Genomic DNA, 23,437 nt, shown 5'->3' on the forward strand with positions numbered 1-23,437 from the left:
CAGATGCGTTGTGAAATACCAGTATTTCACATGGAGCTCTTTCTTCCCCTCTTTCTCCCTCTTCAAAATTTCATTGCAGGCAAGCTCCCAACAGTGGGCATGTAAGAGCAGAAAAGAAAAGTAGGGGGAGAGAGGTTTTTTGCACCTTCAAAAAACCCTACACCAGAGATTAGGGATAGTCACCTCCTAATGGTCACCTTAAACACCTTCTGATTAGGATCTCTAATCCCCTGGGTGGCTTGACAGGTTTTACTTTTTGTTTTAGACTTTGAGAAAAGGAAAATTTACGCATGGCTAGCGCAAAAGCCACTGGACCTAACTGTTTGAAACTTGGTAGGCTCAGTCAGCTCCATAGGGCCTGCTAGGTCCCCAAATTCCATACACATATGTGGAAGCACAAAAAAATTACAACTCTTTGCTTTGACAGATTTTCTTGGAAAAAGCAAATTTTACCTGTGGCTAGCACAAAAGCCACTAGACCTAACTGTCTGAACTTTGGCAGGCTCAGTCATCTCTATAGGGGCTTCCAGATCCCCAAATTCCATGCACATATGTGGAAGCACAAAAAAAATATAGCTCTTTGCTTTGACACATTTTCTTGAAAATAACAAACTTTACCTGTGACTAGCACAAAAGTCAGTGGACATAACTGCCTGAAATTTGGCAGATTCTATCAGCTCCATGGGGGCTGCCAAGTTTCCAAATTCTGTACACTTATGTGGAAGAACAAAGAAATTATAGCTTTTTGCTTTGACACATTTTCTTGGAAAAAGCAAATTTTACATGTGGCTAGCACGAAAGCCACTAGGCCTGTCTGAAATTTGGCAGGCTCAGTCATCTCTATGGGGGCTGGCAGGTCCCCAAATTCCATTTATGTATGTGAAAGCGGAAAAAAATATAGCTCTTTGCTTTGACAGATTTACTTGAAAATAGCAAATTTTACTTCTGACTAGCAGAAAAGCCACTGGACCTAACTGCCTGGAATTTGGTAGATTCGATCAGTTCCATGGGGGCTACCAAGCCTCCGAATTTCATGTATTTGTCCTACAAACTAAAAAAGTTATGGCCATTTTTGTTTTCCAATGCAAGTCAATGGGAAAATGTTAAAGAAAATGGCAATTAGGACAGCTCAAAAGATCTGGGGCACAGCCCAACAAAGATCCAGGGCCCATGCCCAGGTGGGCCCTTCGTAATAACGCCCCTGCTCATGATTCCCTCATTGGCTATGCTGGCTAAGGCTGATGGGAGTTGTAGGCCAAAACATCTGGAGGAATACAAGTTGCCCAACCCTATCTTAATTCTAGAGCCCCATCTGTCCTGAATGTGTATGTGGCTTTCCCCAGACAACCACTGCCATGTGCCCCCCAAAAGAATACCTATGAAGGAACATGGCCCTTGTGCTGAAAAAGTTTCCCCACTCCTATGCTAATGCATTGTCCTGGGGTTGTACATAATAGTTGTAGAAATCTTTGTGCACGATCCAGCCAAGCTGTTTAAATCCTACTGATTTTTATTGGGACAGTAAGGAAATATTCAACAACCCCCTCCCTCTCCCTCATTTGAGGTCATCAGAACCTAAAAATGTTTTAGCCTGAACTAGATTGTGCTTGTGTATTTTGGGAGGGAGATAGCATGAAAACAAAAATGACACCTAAACATGCTTTCTGAGTGTGGATGGCCTGCAGTTATGGTGGAATCAAAATTTGCCAGAAGTCTGATTTATTGTACTTCCCGAGTAGGGGAGGGAAACACATGCTGAACTTTAAACTGGTGCTACAACTTGTTTCATGGTATTTATTGTTGTTTATGTCTTCTCCTGTATGCTGCTCTGAGAGCCAAAGCTGAAAAGTGGTTAGTAAATGTTTTAATAAATAAATAAGGCATAATCTTGTCAAAGGGAAGCATATTTAAACCCTGTTGATTTCAGTGGAAGAGGTTTAAGCAAGTGCTTAACTCTTCTACTGAAACCAATGGGATTTACAACTGCTTAACTTTGGCTGGATTGTGGCCTTTAATAAATACAATCCCTGGATCATCTTGTACCGTTGGTACTGAGCACTTAGTTTAAGCACCGGCCTAATATTCTGGTCTGGAAAGGTTGCACAGTAAAAATGCTGTTACTATTATTGCTGCTGCTATTATTGTTATCAGACATTTGCATTCCTGCATGTAAGCATTAAAGCCTTCATAATATCCCTGCTCGAAATGCACAATAAAGATTAATTTTTGTGCTCTTTTTTCTAGTTGACTGTTAGTGGCTGGGGTTAGCTATTAAATTAGCAAAGCAATAATTTCTGGAACAGCAACAGTTCTCTCTGACATTAATTACTTCATATGTCTCTCAGGATAGTTTTTTTTAAAAGTCACGTTGGCTCAGCTCCACTTTTTCTAGGATGTACTGTGAACCAGACTGTGAAGTCTTAACTAACATTGATGAACATTTAGTCATGCGGATAATCCCATAGAATTTATTGGCAGGCATGGTTTATGTGAATATAAATGCTCATGTGCTGTGCATGAAGATGCACATTTTCTAGCTCCTCCTTTGTTACTTCTGTATACTTGTATGGGGTTGCCGGGTGGCTGGTACTGGTTCAAATGGTAAAACGTTGTTCTGTCAGGTAACCACTTGAGCATGGTCTACTCAAGCAGCAAAATAAGGTGACAGAATGGACTGTACCATTTCAGATCGTGGGTGAGCAACCACATTTTTGAATGCTTCCTGTGTTTTGTTTCAAATTAAATTCCTGTGAGTAGAAAGCTAACAGAGCAAGGGGCAGTCTGAGCTCGAACCATTCTTCTTGATTATTTTTACTTGCAAAAGTGTCTCTGTTTGGGTTTTTTACATGGAAAAGCATCCAAAAATGTGAACCCCCTGTTCTGGTAGAGGGACCTCTAATCTTGAATTTCCGTTGCTACAATTTGGGAAACTCCTGGTTTTGAAACTGGATGTAAATCAATTGCATTATTTTTTTAATTGTACACTATCCTGAAATCCAAATAGGATGAAAGATCAGCATGCATATATATATATATATGTATGTATGTATGTATGTATACATATACACACACACACACACACATACATACATACATACATACAATAAAATGTAATGAATAGTGGTATGGCCCATTCTACCACCTCATTCTGCTGACTGTGTGGACCAGGCCTTGGGATCTGACAGTCTCCAAATTCTGCTGAGCTCCACCCATAACCTGCCCATTTCTGCTCTGCCCTCTAGCTCTGCCCTGACATGTTCTACTCTGGCTCTGCCGTTCTTGGCTTCCCGCTCTGGGATCCCCCTTTGGACCCCCCCCCCCCGCTACGATTTCCATCCTGTGCCTTTTTTAAAGGAAACAATTCCCTTTCATTTCCCAAGAAAATTCCAAGTGGCAAACTCTCTCATGGTGCTCTCGCTAATGAATACAATTTTGTAACCATCTCTGTACAGGGAATAAATCGCAAGATAGCGGGATTGCAGAGATGGAGGAGCTTCCTGTCCCACACAACATCAAGATCAGCAACATCACCTGCGATTCCTTCAAGATTTCATGGGACATGGATTCCAAATCTAAGGAACGCATCACTCACTACTTCATTGACCTAAATAAGAAAGAGAATAAGAATTCCAACAAATTTAAGCACAAGGTACATTTTTGTCTCTTATCAGCAGAAGGGAGAGCAGCGGCCTGAGCTACTAGTAAGCATAAAAAAAAACTTTTTAAAAAACTTGCTGCTCTGATCCCTGTAACATTTTTGTTTGGGATATTTTGTGGGGTGGTGGTAATTTTAAATCTCTCAAGGATATGTTTTACCAAAGAAGAGCTTCAGATGAGCTCAAATCTTTACCACCAACAAGAGTTTCATTAACATTTTATGTGATTTTGTAATATCTTTAACTGCTCTCTCTAGCTCAGGTCATCACGCCTTATGATTCCTCTGCGACTTAATTAGCCTCTTGGTTTTCTTGCCTGCCCAGGAATGGAAAAGCAGGAAAGGGTATCTAGGGTAGCACCCGACAGGCCACAATAGGTAGCTGATGGGCTGTATTTGCCGTTGTGAGTCGTGAGGTTTCAGGCCTGGTGTGGCGGGAGGTCCTAGAAGGAGTGAGTGAGCAGCCAAGCAGGAGAGGTGACTACATGCAAATGGTTTTATGCTATTTACAAGTGGGAAGGAAGGGAACATTGTTTTGAGGACTGGTGAATAGTGCGTCTCATAGCAAAAGGGCAGCACCCCAAAGTCAACAGGAAGTTATCAAATTCCAGCAGGTGTCCAAAGTTTTATTAAGAAAACAGAACTTCCTAGCATATTTCAAGCATAAACCTGATTCATTCTGACCTTTCTCCACATGATTCCATACACATGAGAGGTCATATGGAGAAGGGGGTGGGGGAAGCAGCTGGTACACATGTGTGAACCATCCTGAGTGGTGCTTATATCTGTGTGGTGTTACTTAAAATACTGTTATCCAAGTCCTTTGACCAAGATGTTTAGCTTAGTTACTTTGCAAGGCTTTACTGAGAAAAAACAAACAAAATGGCTTTCCCACTGTTATACAAGCAGCATGTAAAAGCTCTCAGACCAGTTATTTGTGTTTGAACTGTCAAGTACATCACTTTGCTTATTGATTCTGTCTGGACAGTTACATTCTTTACACCAGTTCTACCTAGCATTGTGCTTTGACTGAGGTGTGAATTAAAAAGGAAAGCAGTTAAAACCAAGAATTCACCCTGCGAGGTACTTTGAAGAAGTGAAAGATGCATTTAGTCTCATAGCACAAATACGAAGGGGAACAAAAACAAAAACCCCAGGTTCGGTGGGTCTTACTCCCATGGAAGTGTGTATAGGATTGCAGCCTTAATTAAGCAAGCTCTTTTTACAGGTTATTGCTGATTTTAGGGCTAGGCTAGAACCTTGGGCAATGATTCCCAAATCTAGATTTGCCAGTTCAATCTAGACCTAACATCAGTGGCTTGATCTGAAACCTGAGGTGCAAGATGGCAGGAGGCTTGGCCGTGGTGATGATGCAGAAGTAAAGGTTCTTAATATTCTTACTGGGCCCACCCAGTCTAGAGGCTTTATACTACCAGCTAATCATAGGAGCCTTTGTTTCACAGTCATGTTCTCCGCCGCAACTAAAGGGGGCTCTGAGAGCACACCGCGTCCAATACCTTAGTATACTAGGTCCCAGCTTTGGGCCATGAGGTTTTCTATTCAAGCTTCAGGGACTATAACACTGGTTCAAGACCTCCTAAAAAACAAATGCGCAGCAATGCCTCCTAGCAGACTGACAGTGTCCAACATCATTGCCACTGAAGCAAACCCAATGCATTCAGCCAGCACAGCTCCTGGTCACTGGGGTCTGAAGAAACCTTAGGTGTACTCAGGCTTGCCTTTATGGGGAACCTCATCAGCCGGCCGGGCCCATAGATCAGAAGGATGCAAACAAGATAAAAATAAAATACGGGTTATCTTGAATTTTGTCCCCTACAGAGAATGTTAAGCAAAATGAAAAAAGTTAACTGTAATGCCTTGTTGGGCACTGACCATTAGAAGACCCAGAAGGAATCTGAGGGGGGATTAAAAATATTGGGGTGTATTAGGAAAATAAAAAAAAAAGAGGTCAAAGGACAGTTGTGGAAGACAGTTACTGTAGTAGAAAAAAGAGGCAAGGAGGATGAGGCAGACCTAGCTGTGGAGCTAAAGATGTCAGCTGCCAAGCTTACCCCACTGGAAGTGAGACTTTAACAGCAGCAACTATGGGGAATGTTTCCAAATATAATAAAGGCTAATATAATATACAGTCAGGGCCAGAAATATTGGAACAAGGATAACTGTTTTGGCAGTTGGCCTCTGTACACCACCACATTGAAGTTGAAAGGAAACACACCCAGATCGGAGCGAAGTCAGGACTTTCAGCTGTAATTCAAGGGGTTGGACAAAAGTGGGGCACTAACCATTCAGGAAGGACAGCCAGTGGCATACACCCCCCACCATCGTTGGTGGCTCATAAGTAATGGAACGAATGGCTGACAAGCAGCTGCATGGCCAGGTGTGGCCTGTTTCCTGGGTGCCCCATGACCAATCAAGCAGAGAAAAGGCCTGGAGGTGGTTCTGAGTGTTACATTTGCATTTGGTAGCTGTTCACTGGAACTCCCAACATGAGGTCCAAAGAGGTGTCCATGCGAGTGAAGGAGGCCATCATTAGGCTGAGGAAACAACATAAACCCATCAGAGAGATAGCAGAAACAGTGGGAGTGGCCAACACAACAGTTTGGAAGATCCTGAAAAAGAAGGCCTTAACTGGCAAGCTCAGCACCAGCAAAAGGCCTGGAAGACCACAGAAGACAACTAAAGTGGATGATCGCAGAATGCTGCTCATGGTGAAGAGGAACCCTTTCACAACATCTAGCCAGGTCAAGAACGCTCTTGTGGAGGTAGGCATGTCATTGTCAACATCTACAGTCAAGAGACGGCTTTATGAATGTAAATACAGAGGCATCATAACAAGGCGCAAACCACGGGTAACGCTCAAGAACTGAAAGGCCAGATTAGCCTTTGCCAGCAAACACCTAAAAAAGCCTGCCCAGTTCTGGAATAAGATTCTTTGGACTGATGCAACCAAGATTAACTTGTACCAGAACGATGGGAAGAGAAAAGTATGGAGAAGGAAAGGAACAGTTCATGTTCCAAAGCATACCACATCATCTGTCAAACATGGTGGAGGCAGTGTTATGGCATAGGCATGTATGGCTGCCAATGGAACCGGGTCACTGGTGTTTATTGATGACCTGACTGCTGATCAAAGCAGCAGGATGAATTCTGAAGTGTATAGGGCTATACTTTCTGCTCAGATTCAGCCGAATGCTGCCAAACTGATAGGACGCCGCTTCATATTGCAGATGGATAATGACCCAAAACATACAGCAAAAGCTACCCAAGAGTTTCTCAAGGCAAAGAAGTGGGAAGTTCTTCAATGGCCAAGTCAGTCACCTGATCGCAACCCAACAGAGCATGCTTTTCACTTACTGAAGACAAGACTGAAGGCGGAAAGACCCACGAACAAGCAGCAGTTGAAGGCAGCTGCAGTAAAGGCCTGGCAAAGCATCTCAAGGGAGGAAACTCAGCATTTGGTCATGTCCATGGGTTCCAGACTTCAGGCAGTCACTGACTGCAAAGGATTTTCATCCAGGTATTAAAGGTGATCCTTAAGTTTGAGATGATGTTGGGTTGTTCCATTACTTCTGAGCCACCAACGATGGGGGTGTGTGTATGCCACTGGCTGTCCTTCCTGAATGGTTAGTGCCCCACTTTTGTCAAACCCCTTGAATTACAGCTGAAAGTCCTGACTTCGCTACCATCTAGGTGTGTTTCCTTTCAACTTCAGTGTGGTGGTGTACAGAGGCCAACTACCAAACAGTTATCCTTGTTCTAATATTTCTGGCCCTGACTGTAATATAATATAACATAACATAACATAACATAACATGTCAGAGCTTTTTGAGGTGGTAGCCCAGGTTGCTCTCTTAAAAGATTGGCCAAAGTTGCTTTTTGTATGTATATCTAATGAGCACCCACCTGTGTGCATTGCACAGTCATGTTTGGGGCTTAATGGGGCCACTTCCAGCTTACCTTGATTCATTGATCTTACATTCCAGGGTCCTAAACAATATTGTTCTTTACAGCATCGGACTTTCTTTTCACCACCAGACACATCCACAGCTGAGTGTCATTTCGGCTTTGGCCCAGCCGCTTCACTCTTTCTGGCACTACTTGGAAATTCCCTCTGCTCTTCCCCAGTAGTATATTGGAAACCTTCCGACCTGAGGGGCTCATCTTCCAGCGTCATATCTTTTATCCTTGTGGTACATTCTATGGGGTTTTCTTGGCAAGAATACTGGAGTGGGTTGCCATTTCCTTCTCCAGTGGACCACATTTTGTCAGAACTCTCCACCATGACCTGTCCGTCTTGGGTGGCCCTGCACGGCATAGCTTATGGCTTCACTGAGTTACGCAAGCCCCTTTGCCACAACAAGGCAGTGATCCATGAAGGGGTTTTTTATTGTAATGCGATGTAAATGTGCCATACGATAAATTATCCTTTGCCATTATCTGAAACGTCTTTCTTTCAACTGGAACCTAGTTAGTGATGATTCATCAGTTATGTAATTAGATCCTCGTTGTAGTGTCTGAAGCATTTAACCTTTGGGGAGCCCTAATCCGTAGTCTCAAAATCTGTGAGGCTGCTTTTTTCAATTAAATTCTGTCATGAGGAATAACCAGCTTTACTATGGCTCTGAAAGCAAAAGCAAGTAATGGCTTTCTAGTGGCAATCCCATAAAATGTTCCGCTAGGGGAGTTGCTATCTCCCCCACCCCCTAGGTTGTTAGCCTTGCATTCCCAAATCCTCTGTTATAGGCTAGATGTAATGTAATGCATAACCTTCCAGCAATGTATCGCTAGTTATGGCTGTTCCTGCTGCCTCTGAGGACAAGAGGAAAATTAAAAGATTATATTATTGGCAGGAAGTTTCATTCTGATCCCAGCAGGCCACAACTGAAGCACCAGAACAAACTCCCACGAAGAGACCATTTATAAATGAGCCCTGAGAGAGTCATTGTGGACTCAGGCAAGGGAGACCCAGGTTCAAATACCTGCTCAACCATCAAACTGACTGGGTGCCTTGGGCCTGTCACTGTCTCTCAGCCTAACCTACTTTACGGCATTGTTGTGAGGATAAAGCAGTGATTGACCATGTGCATTGCCCTGAGCTCCTTGGAGGATGGACAAGGTACAAATGTAGTAAACAGACAAGATGAAATAAAATTACAAAGCTGTTTTTCAAAGTACCTGTAAAGCAATCAGCTCTTATAGCTACAGCCTCATTTTAAACTAAAAACATCTTGACTTCCTCCTGCACGGGTAGGGAACCTTTATCTGGTTGAGGGCCACATTCCCTTAGAGATAATCTGTTGGAGGCTGCATTCTAGCAGGGGGAGGGACCAAAGCCAACAGTGCGTGAGGCTAGAACAAAAAGTAGGCCGGCCACTCCCTCTTTCTCTCTGAAAGAGGGAGAGGTTGCTCTTGCAGTGGTCTGAACTGATTGCTTGCAGAAAGCTTTTGAAATTAAGCTGAGGGACACATTAAACTGAGGGCTGCAGGTTGCCCACCCTAGTGTCACTCCCCTTTCATTCATTTATGGGCTATGATGATATTATTTATTCCCTCTCATTCTCTTTCCCCAAGTAAAACTATCCAGATTCTTTCAGTTTCTGCTACAGTGCATGCTCCTCATTCTTTTGTGGCGGTAGCTTTGCAGGATGTGAACATCCTGGCATGACCTTGGCAGTTTGGAAGTAGATGCTGATCAAGTCAGCCTCAGAATGTGAGGGAAGTGATAAATAGCTACTTCTGCTTGCAGTTCTTTCGATCAAATGCAGTGTCAATGTTAAAAAAGATGCAGAGGGAGATGAAAATGAAGAGCAATATCTCACAAATGCAATTCAAGCTGCTGCCTAGGGATATCAGAGAATTCCGCCACGGATCTCGGTGAGGCCGAATGCCAGTGCATTCAGCCCCCTGAACTCCGTGGCGGAACGGCCTGCCACCCCCCCGCCCCCCCGCAGATCCCCCCCCAGGATGAGACTCACCTGGGGCGGATCTTCCGGGCGGCGGCGGCACCAGCAGCGGTGGTGGCAGCAGCCGGTCTTCCGACTGGCTGTCGCCGCCGCCATTTCCAGGCTTGTGTAAAAAAAAAAAGAAAAGAAAAAGACGTGATAGGCTATGTGAAGATTTACGTAGCCTATCATGGCTAGGTTTAAAAAAAAAAAAAAGACGTGATAGGCTACGTAAATTTTCACGTAGCCTGTCATGGTCGGGTGGGCTTAAAAAAACCGCATACGCAAATGGCGGTAGCTATGGGCCGCCATTTGCATTCCTTCTTTTTACCGTCTTAATCTATGTAAATATTTACGTAGACTATGACGGCGAAAATAAAGGGGAACGCAAATAGCATAGTGGGCACTATTTGCGTCCCCTTCTGATTCCCCGTTTTAGCCTACGTAAAGATTTACGTAAGCTAAAACGGGGAATCAAAAAGGGATGCAAATAGCTCCCGCTACGCTATTTGCGTTCCCCTTTATTTTCGCCGTCATAGTCTACGTAAATATTTACATAGATTAAGACGGCCAAAAAGAAGGAACGCAAATGGCAGCGGCCATAGCTGCCGCCATTTGCGTATGCGGTTTTTTATTTTGTTTTACCCAGAGCCCTCAGCGGCTGGAAATCCGGCTGCGGACGGCTCTGGCCTGGCCAGGGTAGGCCTGGCCGGCTACTCTGCAGAGCTGCCGCGGAGCACAGCTGGCCGTTCGAGGATTCCAGGGGGAGGAACGGAGCGCCTCCCCCTCCCGGCCAGGATTCCAGGGGGAGGGACGGAGCGCCTTCCCCCCCACCATCAACATAATCCGCAAGAGGTAAATCACTTTCGTACATCCCTACTGCTGCCTTGAAAAGCATTTCTCGAGTTAGGAGGAAAAAGTGTCTGATCCGCCACTTCCACGGGGGCTTTTGAGGGAGGAAAGGTAGACAGGCATTCCTCACAACTACTCTGTGCTTCAAGCCACATTTGATTATTCTTCAAGAACACCTATACCTCTGCTTAGCTCAGCGAATGGTGGTGGTGGTTAGAAACAATTTTAAAAGTCTATTGAATGAGAAGTAGTTGTTATAAGCAATTAAAACAGCCTATATACTAGCGCAACCTTGTAAATAAACCCACAAAAATGACAAACCTGTTAAAAAATGTTTCAGCCTGCTGGAGGTTGGTCAAGGTGGAGCCAAGTCCCACCTGCAACAGCCTGCTGCATTTTTGTGCTGGGCGCAGAGCATGGGTCTTCCCTCCTCTGGCAGCTTGCTTGGTTTCTATACTGGACAGAATTGCCAGCATGCCATTCCTTGTTGTCTATGGCTACCAGGCTACTGCTGGAATACAAGGCTGTACTAGCTATGCATGCCAAAGGCACAAATCCATTTTTTAAAGCAGGTGGGGCTGTTTTGACCAGTGTTGATAATATTGCCAGCATTGGTATAATCCTGTGGATTGTTACCTGGGAGTAAGCCCCATTGAACATGCTTAGGATTGCACTGTATTCCGTATGTTCAAGAGCTGGACCTTTGATATTTGCTGTGACTCTTGCCCACCTACTGCAATCCCTTTGCCCCCCACCCTGCCATACTGAAATCTGTAATAGCGCCCTTCTTTTTTCCTTTGCAAACTGGCTGGATCCATAGCTCTTTGCTACATATTGTTGGATTTTCTTTATCTGTCTGACTAAAGAAATGTCATAAATTGTTTGGATAATTGGATATTCAGATAAAAGGGAGTTCTGTCTCTGTGCGCTTGCACCTTGTGGGCACTATGGGGAACACTCATTGAGTTTGGATAATAGTGATATTTGAATAGTTACAGAATGGAAATGTGGGGGGTGCGATATAAGGCACTGTTGACATAATGTAATGGTCTCTTGTGAAGATGCAAGGGCACTGGACCTCTTTATCAAGACGAAGCATAATTAACCTGGAAGAATGGCATTTGATACACATGCTGATACTCTATTAGGACTGAAGATCCATGTTGCATAACCATAGGAAATATGAGAGTGATGCCATATAACTATAGCAAATTGCTGAATATAATAGAGTCCTTGAAAAATCTGGTTTGGATGAAATAAGATTGTAAGAATTACTGTTGCTAAACAAGATGGCAGTGTAGGAAAGATGCTACTTATTTCTGTCAGCTAAATCAAGAGCTGTCAAAAGCTAGAACAGCTGCTAGCTTTTCTCAATGTTACAACCAGGTACTAGAAAGAGCAGGGCACACCCATCTGAAAATATTATTCAAAACAGCCAGAGGTTACAGCTCCCTCTCCTGCCCCCCCCCCCCCAGACAAAACATGGCAATGCCAGAGTCAGATTATGGCCTAACTGAACTGCTGAGACCCACCATTCCAGCCTATATAGCTGTGGTACTGGCTGATATGACCGGCATGAGGGTTGATGCTAACACTGAGATACTCTTGCCTCTCTCCTATCACAGCCCGATTGGACACTGTCACTGAGGGTATGAAGGGGGTTGGAGGATACAGCAAATGTTGTTGCCATAGCAACAAAGCTCCAGGGCAAGGTTAAAGACCAGCAGCAAGAGAAAATGAACCAAGGCTTACAAAATTAGTTCTTGAGGATTGGGCCGCAGGGCTAATTTACAATTCTGGGGGTGTCCTGAGCGAGTGGATAGGCAGGATGCAGAACACTTCCTCCAAAAATGAACTTTCCAGACCTCCCCTCTCATGCCTTGTTAACCAATAAGGCACACAGACTGCAACTTTTACGGCCCCTCAACAGTATCAGAAGCAGGGATCTTGAAACCCAATTTGTAGTCATGAAGACTAAAGATCTCATCCTCAGCGTGACTAAAGCGGGGATGGATATTATAAAGGAAGACAATATAATTCAGGTGTATTGAGATCTGGCTTCAGAAACTCTCAGACATAGAACATAATTTTGTGAGATCATGACAATTCTATGAAAAGTGGGCTTGCCTTGCTACTGGAGCTACCCTTTTATAGTCAGACCATTGGGGTGCTAGTGGGCACATCAGGGCATGTGCCCTGACTGTTTTGATCAATGCCCTGAAATTCCATGGCTGGATTGCTTACACTTACAAGGTGATCTGAGAGGGCTGCCATTTCTCTGCTGAGAGCTGTGATTTTATTGTTGCTGTCATTTATTTTTCTAGAGGGTGGGGAACAGGGCACCTGGCCTCTGCCAGGAGGAGGAGCCAGAGGTTCTTCTCCAGGCAGACACACAAAAGGAGCTGAGGCCATCTGCTTTCCTCCCCATTGGCTGCGACAGCCAAGCAGGTTTAAAAAATTTATCTTTAGATTGCCCTTGACAGCAACTTTCTTCCTGGCTTGGATTGGCTGCTGCCAGGCCAACTGATTGCCTGCCCCAGATAATGTTAAAACTTTTGGTGCACTTTGTGCAACAGAGGAAGCCCAGCAGACCTAGGTTGGAGCAGAAATCACCACTACCATGGCAGCAGTTGTTGCTGCTGCTCCTGCTTCCGGTCAGTAGCAGGCAGTGGCAGGCAGTGCAGGTAAGGAGCCATCAGCTGGCATGACCCTGCTGCCACCCTCTCCACCTGATACTTCTCGACTTTTGGGGCTGCTAGCCAGTGCATGCCTCTTTCCCCAGTGCATGGTTTGGGATTAGAGAAGCCCTGACTGAACTGGGCTGGGGTTCTGGATTGGGCCTTTGGGCCCAGTGCAAAGAGGGCCTCCTTACAGTCTTCCCCTTCTGGAGATGGCATGCAAGGCTGCCTCAATCCATGGAGATGAGGCCTCTGCCTGTGGTGGCATGATTTCGTTTCCCTGGAATGGAATGGGAATCCTTCGCCCTTCCCTCCCTCTCTGCACATATGTGTAAAAAATGTGAGAGGAAAGGAAGAAGAACTTGACTGGTTCTGTTTCCTGCTTTTCGGTTGCATGAGGATTTGGGGGTCCCTCAAATTTGACATCTCCCTCACTCCTGCCCCAAAAGGGGGAACTCTTCACTTTCAGCACAGTTAGGGGAGGGGCAAATAGGATTGCCAAGAATTGATCAAGATAGTACTACTGAGGTGTGTCTGTGAGTGTTAAAAGAGAGACACACACCCTGGGAAGCTGAGCTACTTAAAAAAAAGTAGAGCTGCAATGTTTAGCCAACTGAATCAATTGAGCCATTTAAAAATACCCCCATAAATGGGCAGCAGATTCTTTTTTAAGTTATTAAACAGTGTACAAAGATTATGAGTGGGTGGGAGATGTCATCTTACAAGAGGCATTGCTCCTCCCCCCCAGTCTCACAGAAGGGAGTGCCTATTCTAAGAGGGAAGAAAGAGGGGGGCTGGTTGTCAAGGAGGCATCACAGCAGCTCTGTCTATGGAGGAGGAGAAGCCACAGCATGGAGGAAAGTATTTGGGTTCTGGGACAACTAGGCTTCAGCCTGAGAGGAAAGAAGGAGGCATAATGGGGGGGGGGGAGTTAGTTCAGGAATCCTGAACTTTGATTCCTTTTCTCCCCTTTCAGTCACGTGAGGAGAGAAGAGGTAGAAAGGGCAGGGAGGGCAACCATTACACTCTGCTTTGCCTGGCATCACCACAAAACAGGAGCACTTGCCTAAAGTAGCCACCCATTGAGAGAATGGAGTAGCAGTGGCTCTATCTCGTTTGTTTGTTTGTTTGTTATTAAATTTCTTAATCGCCCATCTGGCCGGTCACCCAGCCACTCTGGGCGATGTACATCAATACAAACAGTTTTAAAACAATAAAATTTTACATTAAAACATATTTCTAAAAATACCCTAACCCACCCCAAATGCCTGCCTGAACAACCATGTTTTTAATGCGTAGCAGAAGCTCATTAAAGAGGGGGCATGGCAGAATTCCCTAGGGAGGGAGTTCCACAGAGTGGGGGCCACCACAGGGAAGGCCCACAGAGAAGGCCCTTGATACTGCTGTGGGCTCTCCTCAGCTTCCTCCCACCCTGGGTGATATTAATAGCAACTTTTTGCTCTCAGATCCCTTTTGATGAGGTGAGCAACCCCCCGCCCCCACCATGCTGCAGCATATATGGTGCTTCCAAACAGAGGGTTTCCAGCACTACCAGTTAGAAGGCATTGCACAGCTGTTCCATCTTTTTCTCTGCAGCAAGCAAAAATGGTGGGAGAACATGAGAGGGTAATGAGTGGAAGGTGGTGTTGTCTGGATTCCCCATATAATTCTATGAATGAGACAAGGTATGATGATGCAGTAAAAACCTTGTGTGGAACCACCCATAATCTATTAAAAACTAACCTCAAAAGAAATCGTGTTGTCCCCCAGCCCCACAACCCCTTCTCACCCATCCCCCAGCTGTTACCTGTTGGATATTGGCTATATATTGCAGCACTGCCTTCTTTGCCATTGGGACTTTAGGTCTCCCCTTCAAAGGATCAAATTACCACAGACATACACACCATACTCAGAAATTATTGCCCATATGACCTCCCTGTGGATAGGTTTCAGTGTATTTAAACCTGGAGCTGAGAGAATGAGTTGATTTGTGCTAGGTTGACTTACGATAATAGAACTCATTTTTATACTTGCGGCTTTCAAGCTATATTTAAAAATAATTGCTCTTTAGTCAATTACTGTTCTCTGTAGTTTTAAACATGGGCTTTACCAAGTGTACTAAAATGCCTTCACTTCTCAAGTGGGTAGACTAGTTGTAGAGGTATTTTATATTCCCCTTTGTGTTTAGACTGAAAGGGGGGTAGGAAATACATTTTAAAAAACACAACAAAACACCTAGCAAAGACATGCACAAAGACATTTTTGTAACTTGACCACAAGTTGCTGATTAGTGTAATTGTTGATATATGTAACATAGGCTATATAACTTGCATATTAAACCTTTCAATAGTTATTTCTTTTGAACATTTATAGATTGCACTTTCATCCAAAATGTATTTCAGGGTGGTATACCCAAAATTAAAATATTAAATACAATAAAACAGCAAATGTGAGTTTCAGAAGTTAGTGAACTTCTCCTTTGGCTGTAGTTGTACCACAACCATATTCATGATATACTAAGGATTGTAATCTGAGTTTCTTTTTGTTGTCTTGTGTGTTCTTTTTAGTTGCCTGTATTTCTTTAATTTTGTCTTGAAATACAGTCCCATGGAAAAGGGTGTGTGTGTGTGGAGGGGGGAGAATTACCTTGATGGATCTGAATAGGTTCTGTCTAGTCCAGCATTCTTTCCAAAAATAGCTAGCCCAGATGTTTCTGGGAAGCTCCCAATGGGGGTATGATGATGTAGGCCATCCTTTGTTCTCCCCGCCCCCCGCAAGCAGCTGGTATACAGAGGTTTATTACCGCCATGCCTAAAGGTTCCATGCAGTCTCATGGCTGCTGTTTGATTTGTTGAATCTCTTTCTTTTCAGTGCCATTTCAGCTAGCGGCCATTTGCCACATCTTGTAATGAATTCTGTTATTATGTGCTGTGTGGAGCACTGAGGATATCAAGACTGTTGGCACCTTAAATCAATCTATTTATTTAATTTCCTGTAGGTTTAGTAGAGATCAGTTATATTCCTAGAATCATAGAATAGTAGGGTTGGAAGGGGCCTACAAGACCATCGAGTCCAACCCCCTGCTTAATGCAGGAATCCAAGTCAGAGCATCCCTGGCAGATGGCTGTCCAGCCTCATCTTGAATGCTCCAGTGTGGGAGAGCCCACTACCTCCCTAGGAAATTGGTTCCATTGATGTATTGCTCTAACAGTCAGGAAGTTTTCCTGATGTTCAGCCAGAATCTGGCTTCCTGTAACTTGAGCCCATTATTCCATGTCCTGCAGTCTGGGATGATCGAGAAGAGAGCCTGCCCTTCCTCTCTGTGACAACCTTTCAAGTACTTGAAGAGCGCTATCCTATCTCCCCTCAGTCTTCTCAAGGCTAAACATGCACAGTTCTTTCAATCTCTCTTCATAGGGCTTTGTTTCCAGTCCCCTGATCATCTTTGTTGCCCTCCTCTGAACCCTCTCCAGCTTGTCTGCATCCTTCTTCAAGTGTGGTGCCCAGAACTGGACACAGCACTCCAGATGAGGCCTAACAAGTGCTGAGTAGAGGGGAACTAATACTTCCTGGGATTTGGAAGCTGTGCTTCTATTAATGCAGCCCAAAAGAGCATTTGCCTTTTTTGCAGCCACATCACATTGTTGGCTCATATTCAGCTTGTGATCGACAACAATTCCAAGATCCTTCTCGCTCGTAGTGTTGTTGAGCCACGTATCCCCCATCTTGTAACTGTGCATTTGGTTTCTTTTTCCTAGGTGCAGAACTTGGCATTTATCCCTATTAAATTTCATTCTGTTGTTTTCTGCCCAGCGCTCCAGCCTATCAAGATCACTTTGAATTTTGTTTCTGTCTTCCAAGGTATTAGCTATCCCGCCCAATTTGGTGTCATCTGCAAATTTGATAAGCATTCCCTGCACCTCCTCCTTCAAGTCATTAATAACAATGTTGAAGAGCACTGGGCCCAGGACTGAGCCCTGTGGTACCCCGCTCGTTACCTCTCCCCAGTTGGAGGAGATCCCATTGATAAGCACTCTTTGAGTCCGATTCTGTAGCCAACTGTGGATCCACCTGATCGTTGTTTCATCTAGCCCACTTTGAGCTAGTTTGGTCATCAGGATATCATGGGGCACTTTGTCGAAAGCTTTACTGAAGTCGAGGTATATGATGTCCACAGCATTCCCACGGTCCACAAGGGAGGTTACTTGATCAAAAAATGAGATCAGGTTCGTCTGGCAGGATTTGTTCTTGACAAATCCATGTTGGCTTCAAGAATCACTGCATTGTTTTCAAGGTGCTTACAGATGGATTGCTTTATAATCCGCTCCAGAATTTTCCCAGGGATTGATGTCAGACTGACTGGTCTGTAGTTCCCAGGTTCCTCCTTTTTGAAGATAGGGACATTAGCCCTCCTCCAGTCAGTCATCTGGCACTTCACCCGTCCTCCATGATTTCTCAAAGATAACCGACAGCAGTTCTGAGAGTTCTTCTGCCAGTTCCTTTATTACTCTAGGGTGCAGTTCATCTGGCCCTGGAGATTTGAACTCATTCAAAGTAATTAGGTGTTCCTTGACCATATGCCTATCGATCCCAAGTTGCAATCCGGCCCTTTCAGCCTGTACTTCGTCTTTGCCAGGGGGGTCATAGACCCTCTTTCAGGAGAAGACTGAGCCAAAGTAAGAATTGAGCACTTCTGCCTTTTCTTTGTCATCTGTTATCATTTTGCCCTTCTTATTTAATAGCTGAACCACCATTTCTTTCCTCTTTTACTATGCACGTAGCTGAAGAAAGCTTTTTTGTTGCTTTTAGCATCCCTTGCTAACCTCAGCTCATTCTCAGCTTTAGCCTTCTTGACGCCATCCCTGCAATTCTATGCTACCTGCCTATATTCTTCCTTTGCTGCTTGGCCTTCCTTTCACTTCCTATATGTGTACTTTTTTGTTTTCAGGTCAATTCTAAGCTTTTTGTGAAGCCACATTGGCTTCTTCTGTTGTCTTCCACCTTTTTTTCCTTGTTGGAGTTGTTTGTAATTGTGCCTTAAGAATTTCCTTTTTAAAAATTTCCTTGAGTCTAAACAAGGGGTGGGGAACTTGTGGCCCTCCAGATGTTGTTGGACTGTCTGGTGAAATGCCACTTCTCACTGGGGCAATCCCACCTCTAATGCCACCAATTGTGGAGGATCATCCCTCACCACTGGGCAATCCCACTGCTACTAACACTAAAATGGAGAAACTCCACATAGGTTATCCCATTCACTTCCACTGCCACCATAAATCTACATTCCCTTATTTTAATATCCCCCTTTTATCTAAGTAACTAGTCACTAAGACAAGCAGTTACAGGGAAAGTAAAGAAATATATATATATATATATATATATATAGCATTTTATTTAAAAGAAATAAAACAAGAAAGCTTGTTGTTTAGAGTTGCTCTTACTTTAAGAACAAAGTTTCTTATTGTTACCACCACTCATGTTATAGAAGCTACAGTTCCTAATCCTAACCAAACTTAAGCCAATTCCCCTATCAAGCTCCACCCCAGTTAACACACACAGGCCTGGCAGTGAGGGCTTGATATGCCAGTAAGGGTTGACTTCCACCTGGGACTTTTAGTGATAGTTCAGTCTTCAGTCTGGTCGAGTAGCTGCTCTGTCCTCAGACACCTGGGCCTCTGCTCTTCCTGAAGGCTGTTTTTGGAGCCTTTCGCTCCACACTTGCTGGCCTTCCTCTGCCTTGCCTGCTTCCAGCTTGGGTTCCCAGTCTAGCTGCTGCTGTGCTTTCTTCAGGCACTCAGCTTCTCCTGAAGACACTCTTCTCTTGATACTCTCTCCTGGTGACACTCTCAAAGTCTTTCCAGATGTCTCTGAATAGCTCCTTATATTTGCAAGTGGCGGAACTCTCCAGCCAATCAGCTTTGGTGTGGCCAACATTCCATCACACCTGTTCAAACTCAGGACCAATAGGCATCTTCAGAGTATTTAGCTATTCTGCAATCAGATGGTACTAATTTCAGTCCAACTTTCCTATATATAAGGCAGAAACCTGGCCTCATATTCCCCCCTCAGTGGTAGCAGTAGCTACCACTCTACCAGCACACTGTGGGCTTCTTCACACGGAGCTATTATCCAGCTACTGAGATTGCTCACTCATGGAAGTTTGTGGGCCCTTTAGATGATGCCGTTCACCTCCAGGTCTCCTGCACTGAATGATCTTTATTCTATTTTTAAATAGATCAGAGATAATGAACTATCAAACTACCCTGCTTGTGTTCCACTTGAGTTCCCTCCGTGAAAAGAGGAAAAGCTGCAAGAAGAGGAGCGAGATCAATGAAACATATGGAAGACTCAGTAAGGGGGCAGGAGGAAGCGCATGTAAAGGGGAGTCCATTGTGATCCTGCATTTAAAACGGAAGCAGAAAGCCCCGTTTTAAATGCGGGATTTTAGGCTGGTGTACAGATCTCCATATTTACAATATATTGCTCCTCAGGCAGAAGCCTCAAGTAAAAGGCGCATATTTTTCTCTTCTACTGTTAACCCTTTGGTCTTCAGTCCTTGTAACAAAACATAACAGTTGAACATATGACACTTTTACCTCACAGGAAGTTAGTTGCTTTGATTTCTGCTACAGCTTCACAAACTGCAACTCCTATCAGCCCTAACCAGCATAGCCAATGTTGAGGTATGATGGGACTTGCAGTTCAAAAACATATGGAGGGCCACATATTCCCTATATTTGTTCTAAACAGTAGGATAGCCCTATGCAGGTGTTCAGCTTGCAGAAAAAAGGGTTAAAAATGCGGTGGGGGCAAGGGTGCCCATGCATCCCCTGCTCCCCCATAGCACCATGTGCTTTACCCCTCTGTAAGTCTTTGCACATTGAGCATGAAGGTCTGTGCGGAGTTTGTAAGTGCGTTCAGTTGAATGTGCTTATAAACCTCCTGTGAACAGGAACCCTGATTTCCTGCTTTATCAAGGTTCTCAATTGCAGGAAAGTTTGCAAGTGTGTTCCGAACATGCTTACAACTCCTCACCCCCACCCTCTTAGCCCTCGTGTACAGGCTGAACACCTGGATAGGGCTACTGTACATCAGTGGATGACATCGCATCATTTTCTTCGAAGGCTGCTCTTTTCAATCAACCTGAATGCTGCAGAGATTCTGTATGCAGTAGGTTTTACACAAAAATATCTGCCACATTGACTTCTAGGGAGGCAGATGCCTACTTCTAAGCAGTGGCTAGAAGGTAGCCCTGCACTGACAAACAGGATTCATCCTCGTGCAGCTGCAGAGGGAGAGCACCTCATGTTTGCAGCTCTTCATCTGCCATAGTTGGCAATGGGATCCCCTCCATGCACAGGGCTCTAGAGACTGCAGTATGTGCCTGGGACTTCAGACTGTGCTAAATTTATCTCAGAGGCAGCAGGATGTGTACTCCAGCTTTCAAACAAAGCTTGAGAGAGAGAGAAAACTGCTGTATGTTTTGTTTCCACTGGAATGTATTTAGACTGTATGCAGATCATGCAGGGGTGTGGGAAGGGAAAAGAGGATCAGAATAGGAGTTCATTGGTCCATAATTAGTCCATCTGGCATTAGTGTCAAATTTCTCATCGATCTTGATGACTGCATCTCCCAGCATGTTATAGATATGAGCCTGCTCACATGGTCCCTTGTAATTCTTAGGCTTACGGAGGTACAGTGCCCAGCATGTTAGCTTGCTGCCACTTTGATCGTATACATTTGTGCAACAGCATCTCTTTCTCTTGTTTTTGTGCAGTAATGTGTGTCCCATTTTCTCTGCCAATCCTGCCCTCTGTCATTGCCCAGTTAGGATCAAGAACCTCATGTACAGGGGCCATTAAGAGAAGATGGTGGTCATTAATGGACTGTTGTATATTGCCTACAGCTAACACAGAATTGCTGTGTGCATGTGTTTGAGCTTAGAGGTCTGTATCAGTCTGAGGCTGCTCATTTTCAAAATTGTGGCAACTGACTTGTTTTTGCTCCAGGTAAGTAAATCTCAGCTCCTCCCCAACTCTGTATACTATATGTTGTAGCCTTTGCCCAAACCTTCCTGCACCTGCACATAAGTGGAAGGGCTTTACGAACTGTTACACAAACACAGCATCTCAAGCCACAACATTAGGCTGGCACTGCAAGAACTTTGTGCCTGTGTTGCTGATAGTTGTAGTCAAATTAGCTTAGGGAAGGAATGGACCCTTCCTCTTACAAATCACTTGCAGATAGTCTATGCTGATCACATAAAGAGAAATGAAGGCCTGGGGAAAAGGCAGGTGGAGAGAAAATGTACATTTCACACTTTTTTCTAGGCCTTCATATTTCTAACCACATGGTAAAGCTGTCTCTGGTCTATACTACTTCAAACCACGGGAGGGGGCATAGCATGATATGAGGACTCTCCCTAAATTAAAAAAACCCCAAACTCTCTATACGTAGAAAACTAGCATGTTAGGAAAAGCACTAGGCTAGAACCCAAGTAGCTTGCTTTCTGTGTGCAGGAATTTCTTTTTGGTGGATTGAAGCATTGAAGCTTGAGCTTCCACCTGAAGTCTGACGTAGTCCAATCCAGGAACAATTCTGGTGTTCATTTAGGCTGGGCCGTATTTTATGTTGTATAGAAAATAAATTACTGTGTGTTCCTCTTGAACTGTGGACCCAAGACAACCTAATGCTATGTTTCATATTGCTGCTTTTGCCTTTCTAGCAAACACTGCTTGTTCTATGAATTATTGCTGTTGTACTTTTTTATTCCCTTGCTTTTACTTCTGTACTTTTCTGCAGTTGTATATTTTTATTGTTCGCAACAAACCCATTAAGGCTTCTCACAAAAGCTAAGTTGCCTAAATAAAGGATTAGGATCCATTGGCCACGTTTTTAATTTTGCAATTAAAGCTCTTAATGCCTTATGAGAAGTGATGCCAAAAACCTAATGGCTGCAGTCGGAGCATTCCAGCCATTTGTTCCAAAGTCAGAGCTTTGGTGTTGGCAAGAGTAGGGCTGTATTACACAGATTGCTTTTCGTATTCTGTACTGTGAGAAAAGTAATGGGCTGGTTGTTGTTGTTTTCTTTTTTTCTTTTTCAACTGTATGTGATTTCAAATACAAATTAAACTCTATGATCCACTCACTGAGTTTTCACATAATTTCACATAGTTTTCACTGAGATAACACCATTCTGTTTTAAAGTAACCACCAATTTTATCAGAAAGTATTCACAGGACTAGAGGGATTCCCGGCAAAGACCTTGCCTGACACCAAGTCAACCACTCCATTAATTTTGTTGGGTTGACTCATACGAGATAGGCAAGCAGGGTTTAGACCAGAAAAGAAAAGTATAAACATATTTCATGCAGCAGTCTTAAGAATCAATAGAACATTAAAGAATCAGTGTATTTAGATTGTAAATAGGGATGCTTGAGGAGTTTGAGCTTTGTGAATTCCAGTATGAACTGACGTGATCCACATGCCACTGAGTAATATGACGATTGGAACATAGATATCCTTTGGGTTTCCCACTTCCCAAATGTTCTGATGCAGCACAAAAAAGTTTTTAAAAGTGTTTTTAAAATAGAAGATACATTTAGACGTTTGTATTTTGAGAGAAAATATGTTGTATTTAAATAGACTGGTTCATCCATCCCTAATTGTAAGCTTGCAAGCAGGACCTTGTTTCCTCTTATATTATTGTACAGTGTCTAGTTATGTTAGGTACTTAAGAAATTATCATCATTATCATCCCATGATCTCACGCCACCCTTTTGTCTTCCCAATTAGGATGTTCCCACAAAACTAGTGGCAAAAGCTGTTCCCCTGCCTATGACTGTCCGCGGACATTGGTTCCTGAGCCCAAGAACTGAGTACACAGTCGCTGTACAGACTGCATCAAAGCAAGTTGATGGTGATTACATGGTTTCAGAATGGAGTGAAATCATAGAGTTTTGTACAGCAGGTGAGCCTTCTGCAATGAAGATTCAGCCCATAGAAAATAATCAACTTATATAGGTCATGTGCATTGAAATAGTATCTGTTTGTGCCAGATACTCTTGTTTATAAATTATTTATGTATTTATTTATTTTTACAACACTTTCCTGTTCCTGATGCCTCTTTTTAGCATCATTTTTCAGTTCTATGTGTGAAGATTGCATTAGCTGGACTAAACCATAGAGTAAAGCTGTGCAGCCTCCTAATCTTCCCCCTTCCCAAGTAACATCACCATTTTTCAGGGGACCGCACGAAGATTGCTGCAATATTAATCCTAGTTTTTCTTAAC

The 23,437-nt window shown here is 43.9% G+C and overlaps 1 protein-coding gene across 2 annotated transcripts in view; it reads left to right on the plus strand.

The window, feature by feature from the left end:
* PHYHIPL (phytanoyl-CoA 2-hydroxylase interacting protein like) overlaps nucleotides 1-23,437 on the plus strand; it is a 117,745-nt gene that overhangs the window by 81,991 nt on the left and 12,317 nt on the right. For both annotated transcript variants that reach the window (XM_084845342.1, XM_084845341.1), the window contains 2 exons: nucleotides 3,453-3,649; nucleotides 22,941-23,115. In XM_084845342.1, the coding sequence (XP_084701468.1) occupies nucleotides 3,485-3,649; nucleotides 22,941-23,115 (340 nt within the window). In that variant the 5' untranslated portion in view covers nucleotides 3,453-3,484. The remainder of the gene's footprint in view (nucleotides 1-3,452; nucleotides 3,650-22,940; nucleotides 23,116-23,437) is intronic.

The sequence above is a fragment of the Heloderma suspectum genome, chromosome 3 (assembly GCF_057233095.1).
Source record: "Heloderma suspectum isolate Gila_16-S chromosome 3, 16-S_ref, whole genome shotgun sequence".
Classification (NCBI taxonomy): Eukaryota; Metazoa; Chordata; class Lepidosauria; order Squamata; family Helodermatidae; genus Heloderma; species Heloderma suspectum.